Below are 21,558 nucleotides of genomic sequence, written 5' to 3'. Positions count from 1 at the left end.
TTATCTTATATCTAAATTAATTTTACACTTAAATAACTTGAAAATGATTCAACAATCAGGTGAAAATCCAAAAATTTCAGATCTGTACTAAAACTCTGAGGCTGGAAGCAGATTAGTTTTACTTGATTTTATTTAAAAATTAATCAAGATGATAAATAAATGACCATGGTTGAAAAACTGCTGGATTAACGATATGTTCTAGTAAATACTGTAGCTGTTCAGGCAGTTCACAGCAACTTTACAACTGAGCAGGAGTTTAAAAAGTGACGAACAGCTCAGTAAACGCAGAAGGGTTGCAGACTTGAGGGCACTTTAACAAGACAGCAGTGTGTTGATGGACACGTTGGCCAAGGCAGTGTGAGCCCCAGTGAACCTTCAGCTGTGGGACAAGTGACTCCGTTCAGTAAACTTTGGCCTCATCACTCATGGACCTTTCTTAGAGTGAGCCGTACTCTTTATCAATGGCCACATGCCTGCCTGCATAACAAAGACCACATTGCCACCCCGGTGAATCCAAAAGCACTATAAGGCCTGTTCAAACCAACCATAAAACCACCCATGTAGATTGAAGCAGAACAGACTGATGACATGGATGTTTACATGACACATTAGAGCCAGTGGCTGAGACTGTCTAGAACAGGGGTGTCAAACTCATTTTAGTTCAGGGGCCAGATACAGCTAAATTTGATCTGAAGTGGACCGGACCAGTAAAAAAATAACATAATATATAAATAATGTCAACTCTGAAATTTTCTCTATGTTCTAGAGCGAAAAAAGGTCATTTACATTAGGAAAAAGTTTACATCTACAAACTATCCTTTCAAAAGATGTGAATAACATGAACAAACTGAAAAAATAAGTATAATTTTAACAATATTCTGCCTCAGTTGATCATTTACACATGTACATTATAACTTACAGATCACAGTGGATCTACAAACACACAAAACATTGAGTAACAGGTAGAATATTGGTAAAATTGTACCTTTACATTTCAGGTCATTCACATTTTTTGGCAATATTATACTTTGTTTAAGTGTAAATACATGAAAATACTTGCATTTACAAAGAGAAACATTTGGAGTTGTCATTATTTATATGTTATTATGATAGTATTTTACTGGTTGGACCCACTTGACATTGAATTGGTCTGAATGTGGAACCTGAACTAAAAGGACTGTTAATATCTTAGTGTAAGTTTTGCATTTCACAAATTCATCCCAAGGGCCAGACTGGACCGTTTGGCGGGCCGGATTTGGCCCCCGGGCCGCATGTTTGACACCTGTGGTCTAGAATTAACAAATGAACCAAAGTCACAGTCTTTACCGTGACAGTTGTCGTTTTCAGTGAACGATTAGTTGGTATGTTCTGAATGTATCTCAACACCTGAGAAGCAGCGGCGGCTGGGGAAGTTATTTTTTGGTGGGGCGTAGTATTCACGTCAGTTTTCAGCTGCACTAGAACTTTTTTATTTATATGTAAATTCCACCCGTCTATTCCCCAAACATGCATATTTATCTATGAGTCTATTGTTAATGAATTTCCCTCAGGATTAATAAAGTATCTATCTGCAGTTGCGGAAAAAATTATTAGACCATCCCAAGTCATCAAAAACAATGGTTATGCAATCCAGTATTAACTCCTGTGTGTATTATGTGACTGAAACAGACAGAAAAGAAAACATGGAATGTCTAAAAGCACTGTTTTTGTCAGTACAATGCCATAGATATTGATGGAAGAACTGAAGTGATTTTGGTTATTATCAAGAAAACATGTTAAATGGATAGATATCAGCTCTGAAATTAAACTACTATGAGCTATTTTTGTTGTTATCATTATGTTTGTCCAAATAAATGGACTTTTATTTATCACACTGGAAGAAGAATCCAAGGCACTCTCTTTCAACATTAAAATGCCTTTATTATCATGGCCATGGCCATGATAATAAAGGCATTTTAATTAGGTCTAGATATGACCATGCCATGAAAATAAAGGCATTTTAATGTTGAAAGAGAGTGCCTTGGATTCTTCTTCCAGTGTGATAAATACTTTTTGAATCCCTTTTTCCAAAGAGCACCTTGAACAAACTCTTTTTTGGTCCAAGAAACATTCCTTCCCAAACATTTTTCAAACGGACTTTTAGTTGGACCAGGCATTAAAATGAACAAGAAACTGAAGAAAACAAAGGGTGGTCTAATAATTTTTTCTACGACTCTATCTATCTATCTATCTATCTATCTATCTATCTATCTATCTATCTATCTATCTATCTATCTATCTATCTATCTATCTATCTATCTATCTATCTATCTATCTATCTATCTATCTATCTATCTATCTATCTATCTATCTATCGTCAGACATGTCCCTGACAGGTGTCTTTTCCACTCATAGTATGTCTGTGTAGGTTCTCATTAGTCCAAGTCATGGTTCCTCTTGGTAGTTCTTCTAGTTTCAACTGAACATAAACCCAGTGTGTCCATCCACTATCATTGATCCAACTCCGTGGATTTTACTGGTGAGTCAATGTTGTAGAAGATGACGGTGTTTCCACGGTAACTACGGAGCCTCTGAACGTCCAAATGGGTCATATCTGATGACCATGAAAAGATGAAGAACTGTATTTGACACCAATTATTGACATGGATTGATAGGATTAGTGGATCAACAGATATTAGACAGTTTAGATCAGTAGATGGTTTTGGACGCTGGTGGATATTTGGGTCTTTATGGGTTAATACAAGAAGACCACCACAAAACAAAAATAGATTATGATTTAGACCAAACAATCAGTGCAGGTAAGATTACACCCCTATGATAATATGCCATCAGCTCACTCGATATGTCATGACAAACTTGCCAGCTGATAGGATGCTTTTACTCTACACATTTTCACTGCTGAGGCTTCTGTAGAGTGTAGGTGACCCTTCCTTTCTCAACAATACAAGGCCACTTGTTTGGATGTATGTATATTCCCACATTACCTCCCTTCAAAACAAAGCCTTACACTGGTTTGGGCTCCACAGTGGAGTCAGATTATATTGTCTCATGCACTTGTAGTATCACTGATTCCTGCTTACGAACAGTCAAAGCATACTACTAAGGTGTTAAATAAATATGGAAATGAACAAAACAACAAAGATCCAAGGATTCAAATGTGACCTGTGTCTAGATCAGAGAAAAAGAATGTTAATGCAAGGTTTAAGTGTGTAAATGTGCCAGTTTGATTTCAATGGGATCTTCCAGACTATATCTGCTCAGGCCAGGCTCACAGCTCAGTCCTAAAAATAGGTTCATATCAGCCCAGTCCAACCATCACTGAACTGGTTACCTGTTAAGTTTAGAAATGATTTTAAAATGTTTTCATAACACTTAAGGCATGGGCTGGTCCTTCTTACATTTCTGTGCTTATTTTTACTTCTTGAGATAAGATTTAAAATATTTTTCACTTCCTGTTGAAATGAATGGCACAGTGGTATTTTATGAGAAACCCACAAAAATAACCTCCGAGCAGCCCCCCCCCCCCTTTTTTTTTTAAATACATAAATTTTAATGTATTTCTTTATTTTTAAATATTATTTATTTTATTTTCCCTTGCTCTTTTTTCTATCATCTTGTTTTTTTGGTTTAGTTTTTTTTGTTGTTCTTTTATACTGCACTTATTTATCCTGTTTAAACATGGTAGTTAATATTTTTTATAATTTTTTATTCAGTCTTTTCATAAATTTTTTTCAGTGGCTGTTTGTATCTGTTCATGTCTGGGTAGGGTTATGTGTTGTGTCATGGGTGGAGGTTGTTCAGAAAATCAAAAATCTCCTTCCTGTGTAGTGAATGTTTTATTCATGTTCTGTTATTAATAAAAAAAACACCTTTGAAAGAAAGAAATGAATGGCACAGGATCTGTTGCTAGTCTGACAAAATGAGGGATTTAGCTAAACTGTTCATACGTAAATACAGCAGGTAAAATGATCATAAAGACACTGATGCACCTAAGTGACAAGTATCTGCCGAGTATAAGAAATCCTTCGTACTAAGAACAATTAAGGTGTTAAATATTTGAACTGGATTAAAAACCTGCGGTTAACTTGCATGTAACTGAACCCAAGGTCTGTGATATTGATATTTTTATTGTTGACTTTGACTTGTGCAACTATGTCTCTGCGTTTTATTTCTTTGCTGTTTCTTTGTGTGGAACCAAAGACAATTCTCCTCTCCTTGGATAATAAAGTTCAGTACAACCCATTCACATGTCTGGAGCCTCCAGAGACAATGTTTATCAGGTTGACAACACAGCTGAAGCAAAACAGGGCAGGAATGCACATATTTATAAAGTACATTTGGGCTTAACTGCAATGAAAATGCAAAGTACAACAACTATAAGAGGCTAATTATAATGCTAAAGACAATTAAAGCTAAAGGCAATAAGGCAGTGGTTCCCAACCTTTTTTGGCTCATGACTCCATTTTAACATCACAAATTTCTAGTCACCCCAGACATTCAAGTTTTGTTTTTTTGTTTTATTTTGTTTTGGTTTTTTGCTAAAATTAATTTGTTTTGGATCATGTAATAGTTTGCTATACTATGTTGCAAATAAATGTTAATTTTAGAGGACATTAATTAACAACATTAATTTGAGACAACATTTAATCTACATAATGTATATTATTGTGGACGGAGGCAGTAAAGCCAGGTGTAGATTACTGCACAAAGGGAGAATTGGATTTTCCTTGGTCAGGATATGTACAGTCAGTCCAGCTTGGATTTACAAGGCTGACAATTAATACTGAACAAACAAGAACTCAAACTATGAATTATGAAAGAGCTGCAGCATCTGAAACTGACCACAATGTATTGTGACTGTCTCTCTCAAATCAACATATATTTTTTATTAGTATGTTTTTTGGGGGTTTTTTTTTGTTTTTTTTAATCAATTAATTGAAATTTCAGGCGACCCCACGTGAGGTCCCAACCCCAAGGTTGAAAAACACTGCAATAAAGGAAAAAAAAGCTAGAAGACAATAAATAAGATAAGAAAGAGATCCAGATTAACTTGCCCATTTTGGTGCTAGACAAAATACCATCTGAATTTTAAATATTACAGTTGTTATAAAATTAGACACTTGTAATGACACAAACTGGACAAGATTAAGATGCTAACAACATACTGTGATTTGTCATCCTTTGAAATGAGCCACATGCAGGTTTTATTGTTGAGGACAGAGATCTGATCTCAATGAGGAGAAACAGAACAGATTAAAAACATGCAAAGGCAAAGGCCGCATCAGATAGTTTGTAAGCCACAAAATGTGAGCAGATACAGATCACACTTTTAATACCAGGTTTAAATGGGGTCAAACTGACAGCTGAACAGATAACGTCACAACCTCATAAATATTCCTCCCTGAACGTGTCCAGAGCCATGTGGACCATAAATTCTGCTAATCTTTGAGCTGTGTTAAAATAGAGCACGGCGTTTGGAAGACGTCTTCTCAGCAGAGTTTGGGTTCCTGTTTGGCTGCAAACATTCAGTCTGAGACATCAGCATCCAAGCTCAGCCACCCACCTCCTATTACTCCAAGTACCAATTAGGAACCTGATGTCAATTAGCTTCCTCTACCCACCAAGGCATACTTAACGTCACATAAAACACAAACACACCTATTGACCTTGTAAGATATGGAGATGCTTAAGACCTGGCCCAATTTGGCCAGACTCTCAAGAGCTTCATGGGAGTTTGATTATGGCACAAATTCAAAGTTTTAGTGCTAATTAATTAATGCAGTAGAATACAGAGCCAATAACAAGCACAACTATAGCTGCAGCTTCTAAGAATTGCATCTTTAGTCACCTGCTGCTGTGATAAACCAAGCAAGACTTAATAGAAGGTACATAACCGGTGTGTAATTTAACCACTCTGTGTTTTTCATGACCTTCGATCACAGGTGTCCAACATGTGGCCCGGGTGCCAAAACCAGCCCACTAAAGGTTCCAATCTGGCCCATGGGATGAATTTGCAAAGTGCAAGTTAGGGCATCAAACTCAAAAATAATATCATAACAACCTATAAATAATGACAAACCCAATTTTTTCTCTTTGATTTAGTGCAAAAAAAGAAAATATGAAAATGTTAACATTAACAAACTATCCTTTAACAATAAAATGTGAATAATCTGAATAAATATGAACAACTTGAAAAATCTAAAGAATTTCAAGTTCAATTTTAACAATATTCTGCCTTTTACTAAATGTTTTGTGCCTTCGTAGAACTAATCTGTAATGCATATGTATTAAATGATAAGTTGAGGCATAATACTGATAAAATTGTACTCATATTTCTTAAGAAATGTCAGGTTATTCACATCCTTTTTGTTTGGAAAGTTTGTAAATGTAAATACTGGCATAACTGAATGTTATTTTTTACAATAAAACAATCTGGAGTTGTCATTATTTATTGGCTATCATGCTATTATTGTACTGGTCCGGCCCACTTCAGATTAAATTGGGCTGAATGTGGCCCCCGGAAGAAAATGAGTTTGACGCCCCTGCCTGATGATATGCACCTGATGTCACCATCGGTGGAAGTCACTGCACATGCACCCGATAAGAGGGAGAATATGGCCACGTGAGTGACGGTGTTCAGCTTGAATACAGAGAAAAAATTTAAAACACCACATCTCAAATATGAATTAGCTGTTGTGTGATTATGTAAAAAACACATCTCCTTGTCTGTCATTTAACTGTAATTACCTCCACATTTTTATGTCAGTGTAACTCTTTAACAGTAGCCATTAAGTGCTGAGACACTAAGACCTAACAGGGTTATGTTCAGTGTTAACTTTAAAGCTAAGGCTGTTAAATTTCTATTTAAAGATGCATGAGCTAAAGTCAAGGGGGGAAAGCCAGAAATTGAAGATACACATGCTCTGTCTGCAGTTCTCACCTGTCAGTACAAGTAAATAGACCAAATATAAAGACTGACAACTGGCATTGTTTTATAGCATTAACCCATAAAGACCCAAACAGTCACTGGTGACTGAGCTAAACTGTTTAATACCCGTTGATCCACTCATCCTATCAATGCATGTACATAATTGGTGTAAAATACAGTTTCATCTTTTCATGGTCATCAGATATGACCCATTTGGACATTCAGAGGCTCCGTAGTTACCATGGAAACACCATCACCTTCTACAACATTGATTCCCCAGTAAAACCCATGGAGTTGGATCAATGACAGTGGATGGACACACTGGGTTTATGTTCAGTTAATGACAGATTGGACTGAAAAAGACCTTTTTCTTCAGCTTTCTCTGTTTTTGATAGAATAACCCTCAACTTTTATCTGAGCTTTTATGAACATCTACATGATCACTGAATGAAATACAGGAGGATACCTGATTTTCACTGAAAAACTGCAGAAATACAGAAGATAATGTACTAATAAATGGTGATAAATCACGTAAGAAAGGTTAAATCTAGAGTAAAATTCATTTGGGAAGTGCCACAAAAGTAGCTCTGGGTCTGAATGGGTTAAGGACACATGAAGCACCTTTCCAATGCTTCCATGCTGGAGATGCACATGGAGTAGAGCAGTACGCTGACTGGTAACTACAGCTGTCAATCACATATTTAATGCCATTAACACCTAACAACATCTGAAAACACCTAATATTCACCAGAAACTTGTCCAAAACCTGAGTAAATGTTCTACAGCCTGAAAACACAGGGAGTGAACAGATGAACCACTTGAATTTTGGCTGCTTAAAATGTGTTTAGCTTAACTCTAATAAGCTAAACTGTTAGTGTGTCTAAGGCTGGACAGTTTTTAGCTAATGCTGTTAAATTTGTACTTGACGACAGCTACAAATGCTGTTCGTTAACTACCAGTAACAGAGTTGGGGAAAAGGATGCCAGCATTTATCGGTGTTGCTAGCAGCTCCTCGTAACTCATCATTAGGTGCATTTCCATAAATGTATTTATTGCACGCAATGAAATTTTTACGACAAAATGATTATGAAAATGTCAAAATTCTCAAAAATGTCCAAAATTTTGCTAAAAGTTTTTTTTTTTTCTTTTGCTTTTCTGACAAGGCTTTTACTGAGTAAATGCATACTGAGGAGATGGAATAAATTCTTACAAAGCAGACATTTATCTTGTGTGCCTGATCAGCTGACTACTGTGTCCGGTGTATCCTGGATATTCCGGTGAAGTGTGAAAACATGGCTTGAACAACAGGTTATGGTGAGGGGACCAGATTTAATCCTCTGTCTCATCAACTATTTTAAATGAACTGCCACACTTGGCTCTGCTTCTTCTACTGTTTATTAAAGTTATGTGCATTGTGTTGACCCTGCAGCTCCACCTGCTGGTAAAACTACACCTTCACCCTAACAACAGCCTAGTTTATCTGCACCATACCAGTTTAAGGAAATGCACACAATTTGCATTTTCACTTTGTTCACTTTGTTTCAAATTCACTTGATATTTCATGCAAACACAGCGCGTGTTAGCCAAGCCTTACCGACAGTGTGGTAGTGAAGCTCGTGTACGGAGTTTAATGTGGACAAAAAGTATGAGGTGACGTTAACCCATAAAGACCCAGAGCTACTTTTGTGTCAGTTCCCAAATTACTTTTTCTCTGTATTTATTTCTGTGCAATAACTGTTTTTCTGTGTTTTGGCTGTGTTTTGTTTTTGTTTATGACATTTTAACTCCATGACTCAGGGAAACACACAAGAATTCCAATGTACCTTTACTGCGATGTATCTGTGCTAATGGCAAAATAAAGTCTATTCTATTCTATTCAAACCTTTCTTAAGTGATTTGTCAGCGTTTATTGTAATATCCTCTGTATTTTGCATTTTTTCCCATGATCATCAGTTATTTTCCTATATTTGATTTACTGATCATGTAGATGTTCATAGAAGCTCAGATTGATGTTGATGGTTACTATATCAGAAACAGAGAAAACTGAAGAAAAAGTGTCTTTTTCAGTCCAATCTATCATTAGCTGAACATAAACCTGGTGTGTCCGTCCACCGTCATTGATCCAACTCCATGGGTTTTACTGGTTAGTCAATGTTGTAGAAGATGATGGTGTTTCCACGGTAACTACGGAGCCTCTGAACGTCCAAATGGGTCATATCTGATGACCATGAAAAGATGAAGAACTGTATTTTACACCAATTATTGACATGTATTTATAGGATTAGTGGATCAATAGGTATTAAACAGTTTAGATCAGTAGATGGTTTTGGTCGCTGGAGGTTGTTTGGGTCTTTGTAGGTTAATTTAAGCAGTAGTTGACTGATTTGGGGTGAACTGACAAAATGTGGCTTATAATGTCAGTCTGCCTTAGTAAAAAGACTATATTACCTTTCTATACAAAGGAAAATGACTGAAGCAATGACTTGTAATTATTCACTTACTAAATATCAGAATGCTTGAAAGCCCAGTAGGTGCCAGATGACCATTAGGTGTATTACTGTTATTATTATTATTATTAGGTGTATGTGCATACTGTGAATAGCATAGAAGCCCAGTGTCAGGCGACCAGGGGAAATCCTGTGGGCTAAACGATCTATGTCAGAACCAACAAAAAAAAATGTTAGCACTGACAAAAGCAGTGAGTGGAAGCTGTGTACAGGGAAAAGATAGAAGCCTGTGAAGGAGAGCCTCACCTTTGACAATGAGGTTGAGGAGCTTTGGCCGAGGGTTGCGCTCACTCTGAATGGAACATGTGTACTGGCCGTCATCGGTTACATCCACCCTCTGTATCTGGAGGCTGTACTCGTGTTTGTCTCCAACACTGGACACGATGGACACGCGCGGGTCCACAGACCACTTGTCATTCCCTGCAAATATGATGCTTGAGCGGTTCAGCCAGGCTCCTTTAGAGATCCCATCCAATAGATAGCACCTAGAATGACAGAACATACTTGGTTAGGTCCAGAGAAAAGCTAAAAAAAAAAAGACCTGAGACATACAATCTTAGGTATGATTACATCTTGTGGGAACTGAATATTTCTCCTTCTCTAGCTGGTGATTCCAGCTAACCGACATACAACTGTTTATGTATGTTTTTGAAACACCTTCCAAAAAATGCTGAGTAAATACGAACACAGTCTGAAACTGTTGCTCACTACAGCAGATTTTTGTCTGTTTCTTTTTCAGCGCAAGATCCTTCCGCATATGGACCACAAGGAGCGTTATACTTTATTTATGGATACGTAAGGGTAATGTGCCAGAGTGAGTCATAAAGGGTAGAAATCTCAGCGCCTGGTGTGTTTGACTCAACGTGATAGAAATACCTTCAGATGAGATGGGACTCTATACTGAAAGGGTGAGAGCCATGTTTATAACACCCTTTTTGGCACGGTGTAACAAACACAGTATTTTTATTTATTTTTTCTCGTTTTTTCCAACAGTGTTGCCTCCCTTGATTCAGGAGAAGCTGCAGTTACAGGATAGTTCATGTGAGGTCAGAATTTTGGGTTAGATTTTTCTTTTTTTAGTAAGTACATTAAAGTCCCTTAGTTCAATAACCTGAGTGTTTTTCAGTGAAAAGGACACATTTATATTTCACTGTTCTATATTGTACTATATATTATTGCATATATTCCATACAGGATAATCAGTGTTGGGAGTAAGGCGTTACAAAAGTAATCCATTACAGTAACAGATTACTTTTTGCTGTAACGCAGTAGTACAAGACATTACCAATCAAATTTCAGTCATATTTTACTCGGTACATGTTCAACAGCACTTGCGTTAAAACACACTTTTCACCCATAATTTAATTGGCTAAAAAAAAAAAAAAAAAAAACCAGCAAGACCTTAAGGAATCAAAAATGCATCAGTAAAGTTCTATTTCCTGTTGGTGTTCAGCCATTGGGTGAAGATGGCAGAAGACAGTCCATTGTCCACATGGACGTATGCTCATTACTAACCCTAACCCTGCTTTACAGAAGCTCGTTAGCATTAGCATGACCCCTGTGATCAGCAACGACAAGGTAAACTAACGTTTCTAGGACTAGTTAGGATTCTTTATCGATTGTGGATTTATCTACTGGTGTCCGCCCCCTGTTTGAACATGTAAAATGTTGAAAAAAATGCAAATGTTCCTGCTAGGATTCGAACATCATAGACCATAATGTTACTACTACTGAGATATCTGTCCACATGTACTTTGGGGCACAAATTTATGCGTCCCAAGGCTCTCCTATCTCTGGTGTTGGGGGGGGGGGGGGTTTCCAACCGCTGCATTTATGACAAGAGTCTGTATGTAACTCAGAAGTAATACATGAGTCATGTAACAATTGTCAGACAGTAATATTGTAAGGCAAGGAATTACTTTTAAATAACAGTAACAAGTAATCTGTAATGGATTACAGTTTGGAAGTAACTTCCACAACACTGGGTATAAGCTATTTTTTTTTTTATTTTAGAGGAAAAAAAATCAAATAACAGAATAAATCTGAAATTTACATTTTAGAAACTTCTCAATGAAAACTTCAGAAGGTAATAATTTTTAATGTGACAACCAACATCCAAACATCTGGAAAAGAAAAGTGGTAGGATTCAGTCATTACACCAACGCAGATTACTTTGAACCTCTTAAAGTGTAGAAAGTGCACACTGATCAACAGTGAGGGATACAATAGTCAGAAAGCAGTTCTAATATCCATCACAGACTGTGACAAATACTGTAATAATGAGTGGGAAAAGAGGCAATCAAGTCTGGCTCTTTAGCAGTTGTCAACATGCCACACAGACTGCCAGCATCAGAAGTAAAGTCACCGAGGAAATCAGTTTGGCACTAACCACATAGCTCTTTACCCTCTATGCCAAGAAAATGTCTGTCAGAGGAGTGGGTAGAGGACAATGGTCTGGAAGCAAACAACTGAGGAGGGACAGCAATAAAAAAAAAAGAAAAGACCAGGCCTTGGAGACAGTCTACATGGACCTGCCTTTAAACTTAGCCCACTGACCACCTGATCCATCCTGTTACATGGCCTAAGGCAAAGAGCACCGAAGTAGCCTGGAGGAAACACACTCCATATATCAGTGTCAATACAACAGGAATGCACTGAAGATTTTGGGATGATCATAATTTATCTGATTTTGTCACATAATGGAGGATCTTTGAGGACGGCATCTACAGTTCTAGCCTGGATGTCTTCACTAATGACAGTCACCTACGTGGGAATGGAATGTATTAAAGGAGCAATATTTTGCTCTTTTTAAATGGAATTCTTCATTTTCCAACATTTCCCTGTGGACTCCATAAACTGTAAATGCTCTGCTTGGGTCTGAATTCTTCATTAATTCAACTCCACAGGTCCATCTTCAACCCTATTTCTGAGGAATGACTAGGGGTGTAAGAAAATATCGCTTCTGCAATATATTGTGATATTTCATCTCAAAATACTGTATCGATATCACAAAGTACCGTATCGATATTTTTAAGTATTCATTCAGATGCAGATATTGCGGAGGTTTATTTTAGTTTTTGTTTTTCTTTTTTGTTCATATTTTATTTATTATTATTTAACACTGTTTTATTAAATAATGTCAGTTCCTTTATTGAGATTGCACAAAAAAAAGTTCTGACGTTAGTTCTGAACTAATAGAATATGAACATTTGAACAGGATCTTTTATTTTTTGATCGATTTTTTTTATTTATCTTCATTGTGCATCTCCAAAAGTACAATACAAAAAAAAAAAAAAGAAATTATTACAATAGGATCTTAAATTGTAATGTCTATAAAACATAATTTAAGTTTGAACACAGGAATATTTTGTGATATTAGCATTAGATCCTGTTGCGATCAAAAAAAGTGTGTTTAGAATTTGTGTAGATTTCTGCTGTAATTCAATTCTTCAAGGAAATAATGATTTAAAAAAAAAAAAAAAGAAACAAACAAAAAATAGCTTTTTTAACAGTATTATGATATATCATGAAATATCGTATTGTGATCCTAGTATTGTGATTTGTATCGTATCACCTGATTCTTGTCAATACACAGCCCCAGTAATGACACCAGAAAGGTAGCTTGGAACGCTGGCCCTTTAAATGCACATGAGCCGCTTCAGGCCCCGCCCCCTCCAGGTTGTTGGCTGTGCTGCTCTGTCCCGTTCAACCAACAACTGAACACTTTAGGTAATGGTCTCCAGGTTTGAACATATTTTCAGTATGGACTACAACCGCTGCTGCTGACAAACAATTATGGAGAAATACTGGAGAAATGTTTGTCTGAAGTCTGGACCTGATATGAGCAGATGTGGAGATGGAACTAGTTATAAAATGGAACAAATTAAGATGGAATTCAAAGTGTTTGGAGAAATCCACAGGATTTTTGTCCAAATGAATATAAAGATAGTTTTGCAACACCTGGAGGGTTCAAATTCAAACTGTGTGAACTATTAGGGTCCATTGTTTCACTGAAAATCAGGTATTTTCCTATATTTAATTCAATGATCATGTAGACGTTCATTAAAGTTTAGATTATAGTTGAGGGTTATTAAATCAGAAACAGAGAAAACTGAAGAAAAATTTACTTTTTCAGCAAAATCTCTCATTAACTGAACATAAACCCAGTGTGTCCATCCACTGTCATTGATCCAACTCCATGGGTTTTACTGGTGAATCAATGTTGTAGAAGATGATAGTGTTTCCATGGTAACTACAGAGCCTCTGAACATCCAAATGGGTCATATCTGATGACCATGAAAAGATGAAGAACTGTATTTTACACCAATTATTGACATGGATTGATAGGATTAGTGGATCAACAGGTATTAAATATTTGACATCAGTAGAAACTTTTGCTCACCAGTAACCATTTGGGTCTTTATGGGTTAAACATCAACCTAAACTCTACATTTAAAACAAGACCACAATAAATACTGTGCTATGTCTTTTACACTTATGTGTACACATGAAAAGGTACACAGTCAGAGGTCGACCAATGAAGGCAGATATAATAACAGCGTTCATACACATTTTTCAAGGTCAAATTCAAGCACTTTAAGCACTTTTAAGGGTCATTTTCAGATTTTTCAAGCACAGCACCTTATCACTGGGGTCAAATCCATATCTACTGGAATACATATACACATGGTTATTTTTAACATTTTTGATCACAGTGATGTACATTGTATGATGAATAAACATCTAAAATTATGTTTCATAACAGCAAAAACTTTAGAAATTAAGGAGAACACAAAGTTTTATCCAAACAAAGGAAAGCCACTTGGCATTGTTCAGACACTGACACGAGGGGCGCAAGAGACACTGTTGTCCCAACCGGTCACAAATTTGTTTTTTATTTATTTATTTGGGAGGGGGGGGTAAGTCAATGATAAGGTGAGCTCACTTTCTCACAGCTTTTCAGGCATGGAGGGGGCCAGTTGGCTCATGATGTGGGACGTATTTCAAAAAAGGTTGTAGAGCATAAATAAACCTTTAGTCTGTTTTTGACTAAACAAACATAATATTATGTAATATCCATGTCATATCTATATTACAAGAGCCAAGTGGCCTTTGTGTGTGTGTGTGTGTATGTATATGTGTGTGTGTGTGTGTATCCAGGGATTAACACTAACTCCGTACAGATCTGACTGCTGCAGTTTGTCATACTTATGTATTTTTGTTCAATGAACAGACTAGTGAAAACGACAAGTTGATAGGACCAATATTTTGGGACATATTAGTAATTTTGAATACAATATCCTTACAATCACGTTGCTATGGCCAGAAGACTTTGGCGGTGACTGCTGGACAAATGTGGTACAGCATGCATGAATACACAACAGCATAAAAACTACCACATCTAGAACCTGTGAAACCCCGTGGGCGAATGTGCTACTTGATTATTAACAATACAAACTGCTTTGGCACATGCTGCTAATAGAACACTTGTAATTTGACACATCCTGTCCTAATGCCTGTTTGCTTAAATCAAAGCAGGTTAAGTCCATCTACTCTTCATGTCGCTGGTGAAGCTTATGCTGCACCATCTTTGTATGTATAGGATTTTCAGCTCAGTTTTCCAGTTCTTCAGAGCTTCACAGCTGTTCTGTGAAAATGTGTTCGCACCTACTCTTCCAGGGTAGATTTTGCAAGTAGTCCTAACAGTGCTGCAGTACGGCTGAAGGACACTTCATCCTCCCAAGATCACTACTCAGATCCTTGACATTTGTGTTTGTCTCAGTGAAACAGTCCTTAATTTAATGTCATTGTTTTGCTCATCACTACCCGGCATATTTGCAGGGTTCCTTCACAAATTGTTCTCTCTCGTTGTCATCTCTCACCGAGGAGTCTTGGCATGCAGATGGCTGCGTTTATACAGGCATCAGCATACGTCTCACGAAAGGTGTGTGTCAAAACAGACCATTTCTATATTAGTGCATTGTCTCTGCTGGTGCTTTTTTGTGGGCCTGCTCCAGTTGTTGTTGCTGAACGATGCAGGAAGTCGTCACAAGTTTGACAAGCCGATGTGGATTTAAGTTGCTGTCAAACCAGCCACTGTTGCAACCAATTTGATATAGAATAAAGTGTACAGAATAGGCCTAGCTGCAGAAGAGCAATACAGTACACACCGACCTGGAATCTGCCTTTAATCAATTCTGTCAACAATTTAAGTTTCTTTCCCGGTGTTGATAAAGTATCTGCCATTTAATTGTGAATAATTTCTTCTTCCGGCTCTTTTTTAACTAATCTTAAAAGTGTGCAATGGGACTATTAAATCTACTAAATGGAAGCTGAGGTGAAGAGGTTTCCTTCTTTATGTCAGTATTTGGGATTTTTTTCCCCTTGTAGAGGGACAGAAATAAGATCTCTTTGATTTGCTTGCTTTTAAATGACTTTTCTGAGAGCAAAATTTGAAATTTAAAAGGAAAAACAACCTTCATACAGCATGTTTCATCAAGCACTTCCAGAAGTAAATGGAAACTACAGCAGAGTCCCATCATCACCTCGGTCATTCTTCTCGTGCACTGTCCTTGTTCATCAATCAGGCAAAGCGGCACAAAACTACAAACACCCTAGGTGGGCTATACTTTCATCACGCTCCTTTTCTCTAAAGACACAACAGGATACCGGCTTCCCATGGTTCAAAGCTCCGGTAACTCTTCCACAGACCACAGAGCCTCCATCGGGAGACGGCTTTGACGCCTAACTTGCACTAATTGATACTTTTATTTATGCCTGCTTCTGACAAGTGACTGCCAAGGAACCAGGCTCATTACAGACACATCTTTGTGCTTTGGCTCACATATAACACAGTCCAATTCAATCTATGGTGATTATGCAGAATGTGCACACAGGAAAATGAAAACCTGATGTTTGAACACCGCACATGAATGGAGAATGATGACAAACCATTAATTACAGCATGGCAGCTGGTAAGAGGAGCAGATTATAATCCATTTAGCCCGACTCATTCAGGATCTTTGATTACATGCCATCATTAACATCAGTACACCATCCTGACCCAGACTTTTATTTCCTTTGTAAATAATATAAAAATCTGTTTTGTAGCTTCCTTCACTGTAAATACTCTCCCTGGCAACGAATTCACAGATCTGCTTTTGCAACCATATTTCAGTGTTTCACAGTCTAGTAGTTCACATTCAGCAGATTCTTCCCGACACTTGGCAGAAGAAAGGATCACACTTCTGCATGAGTCCCGCTGAGATGAGATGTTATATAAGAGTTACATAACAAACATACGGGGTGTTTAAAGCATGCATTTAAGCCACACAAACCTAATGCAGTGTTTCCACTGGTAAGGTTTTCCTGTGACGCACCGCCACAGCAAGATCCTTGCTGCCACACCATACATTTGATATAAAAAAACCACACTGTCGCATTGGACTGATTACACATATGTATAATACATAATAGCCCAACTATCTTCAATAAGAAGCCACGCATGCTTTGTGTCACTGTACAATTTTTACCCCCGCATTTATTTTATTACCCCCTAAGAATTATGGACATTCTCCAAACCATCGGCCATACACAACCACATTCTTTTCAATGTAAACATCCGGTAGTGAAACCTGTAGTGAATTTACCTCGTTTATTTATCATTTATTAGAGTAAATTTCACCTTATTTGGATATTCAAAACTACACAGTTAATGGGGGTAAGAAATAATACAGATGTGAAACCACCACACTGCGTGCTGTACCACATTTAACCACGTAGTGAGCATGTGCGAAAACACCAGAAGTACAAAAATAATACGGGGGGAAAAAACTGTACGTGGCACCACACCTTTCTGAGGTAATCAGAAGATCAGTGTGTGAAGGGATTGTTTTTTCTACACTGAGCGGCTGCTGCAACGAAAGGTGAGTGTTTCAGATTAAATGACCCCCGTGTTAATGTGTAGGTTGGATCAGAATAGGTGGACCACCACCAGCAGAGGTTCCCTACAGGAGCGCTCTAGAGCTCTGTTATGAGAAACCAAGAAGGATTAACTCTGTAAAGCCTGAACCATTATTTCATTGACAAAAAAATTCCAGTTCTTTAAAACTGGAGCCTTTATTGGTCCTTCTGAACAATGCAATTTTTTTTTTTTAAATATCAATTTCCATGTATGAGTTTTAATTTTGTATCATATTTGATCCATCAGGTCTCAATGCTCGAATTTTATCATTTTTAAACAAACAAAAACATAATACCGTATAACATAAACATGTCTAACAAATTGTTAGACATGTTTGTCCTCCTTCCTCATTAATGACAGTCTTGTAGTGTCACTGGAAAGGCCTCTGGTGAACAAATTCCTCCCCCTGGTGGATTATGTGTGTACTACATGTATTTAATTTTATACATCAGGCTTTTCAAGAAAAAACAAAACCACACTGATCTTGTAGAGGGCTTCAAAACTCATGTATCAAATATGATACGTTTGGTATTCTAGGGTTAAGTGCATGGACCAAACCTGTGCACCAATGAGTGTATCATGACTCAATAATTAAAACTATTTTCGTTATTAAATCTTATTTCTAAATTATTAAATGCTGTTGTAGTCATTTTCTTTCCTTAAAAATGCAGATCAGAAATTGATACCCCCCCATGACACACCGCCACACCAACAGATCAATTCCACAAGAAACACTGCTAATGTATGTCTTCTTTTTTTGTCCAATTCAAAGGATAATATTTATGACAGGTCCAGTAGTTCCATCAAAGACCCATGCAGTTTATAAACTCATCTCCTCATTCACCAGTGTTTTATATTTACTGTTTGGTGAGAGTTCAACTTTCTGAGACTTCTCCCAGCTAATCATATGGATTTTCTGAAGTTGTTTGATTTGTGGGCTTCATTACATGCATTAGCTGCATTATGTCTACTCTATTTCTGGGACAGTGTGCAATGATGCTCCCAGTAGGCACAATCACATTCTCATCGTTATTGCTTTGCGTCTTCACTACCATCCAGGGAGCATAGATTAACATGTGAGCAAACTCTGGACTCCTCACATATTTAGTGACCAAAAAAGGACCCTGAGTATTCATTTGGAGTAGGGCTGTAACAGTACAGGTAGGCATTGTTGGGTTCATTAATAACCTCTGTTGGGTACATCCTGTCTAAATGCTTTTTAAGTCTACAAACATGCCCCGCTGAAGTGAAGATTCTCAAATGTTTTGTCAGTGCACCAGATGTTGTTCCATCAGTACAGTGTGTCAGAAAGGTCCGTTTCTGTATTATTAAAGCCTACTGCGTATCAAGGTTTTCCTTATCATCATAAGGCTTAGACACAGCACCCATGCCTTTTCAGCAGCACCTAAAACACCTTAATGTAAAATAAATATGAAGGGCATCAAAACTAGCTCAGATCACTGTTCCTGTATCCAAAGCCAACTGTTATTTTGGAGATTTATGCATCAGTTCTAGCTTTGACAAATTTTTGTATAGTTAAATTAGTAGTACTTCAAAATGTGACATTGTTTTCGATAACCCAGATAACATTACAATATTTTGTCATAAATCTATATCTATAAGAAAAGTGAAGTGAGTTTAACCCATAAAGACCCAGCGCTACTTCTGTGTTAGTTTCAAATGAATTTTTCTATTGATTCAACATTTCTTAAGTGATTCATCACCATTTATTCTGATGTTATCCTCTGTATTTTGCAGTTTTTCAGTGAAAAATCACATATTTTCCTATATTTAATTCACTGATCATACAGATGTTCATAAAAGCTCAGATTGAAGTTGAGGGTTATTATATAAGAAACAGAGAAAACAGAAGAAAAACTGACTTTTTCGGTCTGATCTGTCATTAACTGAACAAAAACCCAGTGTGTCCATCCACTGTAAAAAAAAAAACTAAAAAAAAAAACAAGACAGAACAGTTGACCCACATAAAGTATTAGACACACTCTGCAGGAAGGAGTTTTCTTTTCACTGAAGCACTTCATCATTCAAATACCACATTAACACCAAACATACGTTAGAGATTCTACTAGCACTTCAGCTAATGTGTCACCCAGCTAGCAACAAACACGTTAAATGCAGATATATTTCCTTCTTTAATGAGTTTCTTTGCTCATACAAAATGAAACATGATTAACATAGATTAAAAATGAATGATATTTAATTGTGATTAATCAAAATGAATCCACAGCAACTCTGATTAATCTGATTAAACATTTTAATTGTTTGACAGCACAAAGATGGATGGATGGATGGATGGATGGATGGATGGATAGATGGATAGATAGATAGATAGATAGATAGATAGATAGATAGATAGATAGATAGATAGATAGATAGATAGATAGATAGATAGATAGATAGATAGATAGATAGATAGATAGATAGATAGATAGAACAGACCTTGAAAGGTGGAGTTATCTTCAGAATTACTTTAAAGGGTTAAGAGCTAATATCAGCACCACTGGTTAGTCAACTATAAACATATTATACACCATCTGGATATTTCTCTCTGATAATAGGAATCATTTGAGGGTTTTAATTGTTACTGTGCCCTACTGGACACTTGGACATTAGATGTTTTTAGAAACCCGACTGTAAACTGAGTAAAAAACCAAACCCTAAGTCTGTGTTTCTTACACTCCTAATTCGCCGTCTTGTTTCTGTCCAGCCATGCACTGAATGGAAGATCAGACTGAAAATATAACAAGTTATTTGTAAAGTCTGGTAACTGAATAAGTCTGTGACCATTCAAGAATCAGTGCAATACTTCCAATCTGTCACACATTATCAGTTCACTTCAGAAAATGCCTCTGCCACTAAGAGACCAGCTGGTAGAATTCAAATTCCAGTGCTTGTTAAAGTGGATTCAAAAAACAACTGGTGCACACAATCTTTCTAGTGGAACATCTGCTTAAAGACAATGCTTTTGTGTTTCTGCTAATAGCAGTACCAGCTGAAAAAATGAAGTAAGTGTTTTTACGAGAATAATGAGAGAGCGTAATAATACAGCCATAAAAATGTATGAGGGAAAACCCTGTGATCACAGAGTCAGGGACAGACGTTTCATGTCATTTGAGCCATTTCACAGAAAACGAGAAGATGCTATACCTGAGCTCTACGCTCTGCAAGCTTTTCAACGACTCAGTGCCCTCAGTGCAGCTCAGCAGCCTAATGACTCCTCAAATAAGAAAATGCATGCTGGAAACTGAAGCAGAAAAGAGGGAGCCTAGTGTGATCAGTGTGTGAAAATCCTTAATCTGTTTTTTCTTTCTACTGTAAAGTCAGACAGCTCATCTTCGTTTAATGTTGCTGAGGATATTTTTGTTTCATAGTTAGCATTAGAGAACAACACGAACGATGGAAATAAGGAAAGATGTTAAATGTTCAAAAGCAAATTTTTCATAATCATTTCCATTTGGTAATTACTGTCAGCGGATGAATAATGCAGCAGATGTTATTGTTAACAGAATAATATTTTAAAATGTCATAAAACAGATAAATATGTCAACTCCATCTGTATAGAACCAAAGTTGGGCTTATTTAAAATGTTTATTCACTCTAGAATTTCCGGAAAACCAGTAGAACTTTACAATTGAGCTGAAAAGATTATTTTCTTCCCCCATTTCTATTTTCTTTAAAGAGTCTACTTAGCTGATGTACAACATACTAGTAGAGCTGCACGGATGAAATGCTTAGTTGTCGACTATGACGTTAATCGTCCATAAAACACCAAAGTCATACAACAGCACAGGCTCCATAACTGCTTTCATTTTATGTCACAATCCAGTAATAACATGACAACAGTAGTGTACTGTTATAGTGTGTACTGAATAATAATAATAACTAATTCTCGTAATAAACATTTAAACATTGGGATAAAAATGGTCATTTTTAATAGTGCTAAAATGCAGCTTCCATTCTGTTTCAAGGTAAAACTGTACAGTCTGTGTGTTTAACCCAGTGTTTTTCAACCTTGGAGTCAGGACCCCATATGGGGTCGCCTGGAATTCAAATGGGGTCGCCTGAAATTTCTAGTAATTGATAACATCTTTTTTATAATTACTAGTAAAACATTTTTTGAATGATTCAATCAATATTTC

General features: G+C 36.9%; 1 protein-coding gene across 1 annotated transcript in view; it reads right to left on the bottom strand.

The window, feature by feature from the left end:
• negr1 (neuronal growth regulator 1) overlaps positions 1-21,558 on the bottom strand; it is a 385,618-nt gene that overhangs the window by 277,564 nt on the left and 86,496 nt on the right. The window contains exon 2 of the mRNA XM_030132384.1: positions 9,682-9,920. Coding sequence (XP_029988244.1) covers positions 9,682-9,920 — 239 coding nt within the window. The remainder of the gene's footprint in view (positions 1-9,681; positions 9,921-21,558) is intronic.

The sequence above is a fragment of the Sphaeramia orbicularis genome, chromosome 4, assembly GCF_902148855.1.
Source record: "Sphaeramia orbicularis chromosome 4, fSphaOr1.1, whole genome shotgun sequence".
Lineage (NCBI taxonomy): Eukaryota > Metazoa > Chordata > Actinopteri > Kurtiformes > Apogonidae > Sphaeramia > Sphaeramia orbicularis.
Note: the sequence above shows the minus strand (reverse complement) of the source record. Positions and strands in the feature narration are given on the sequence as shown.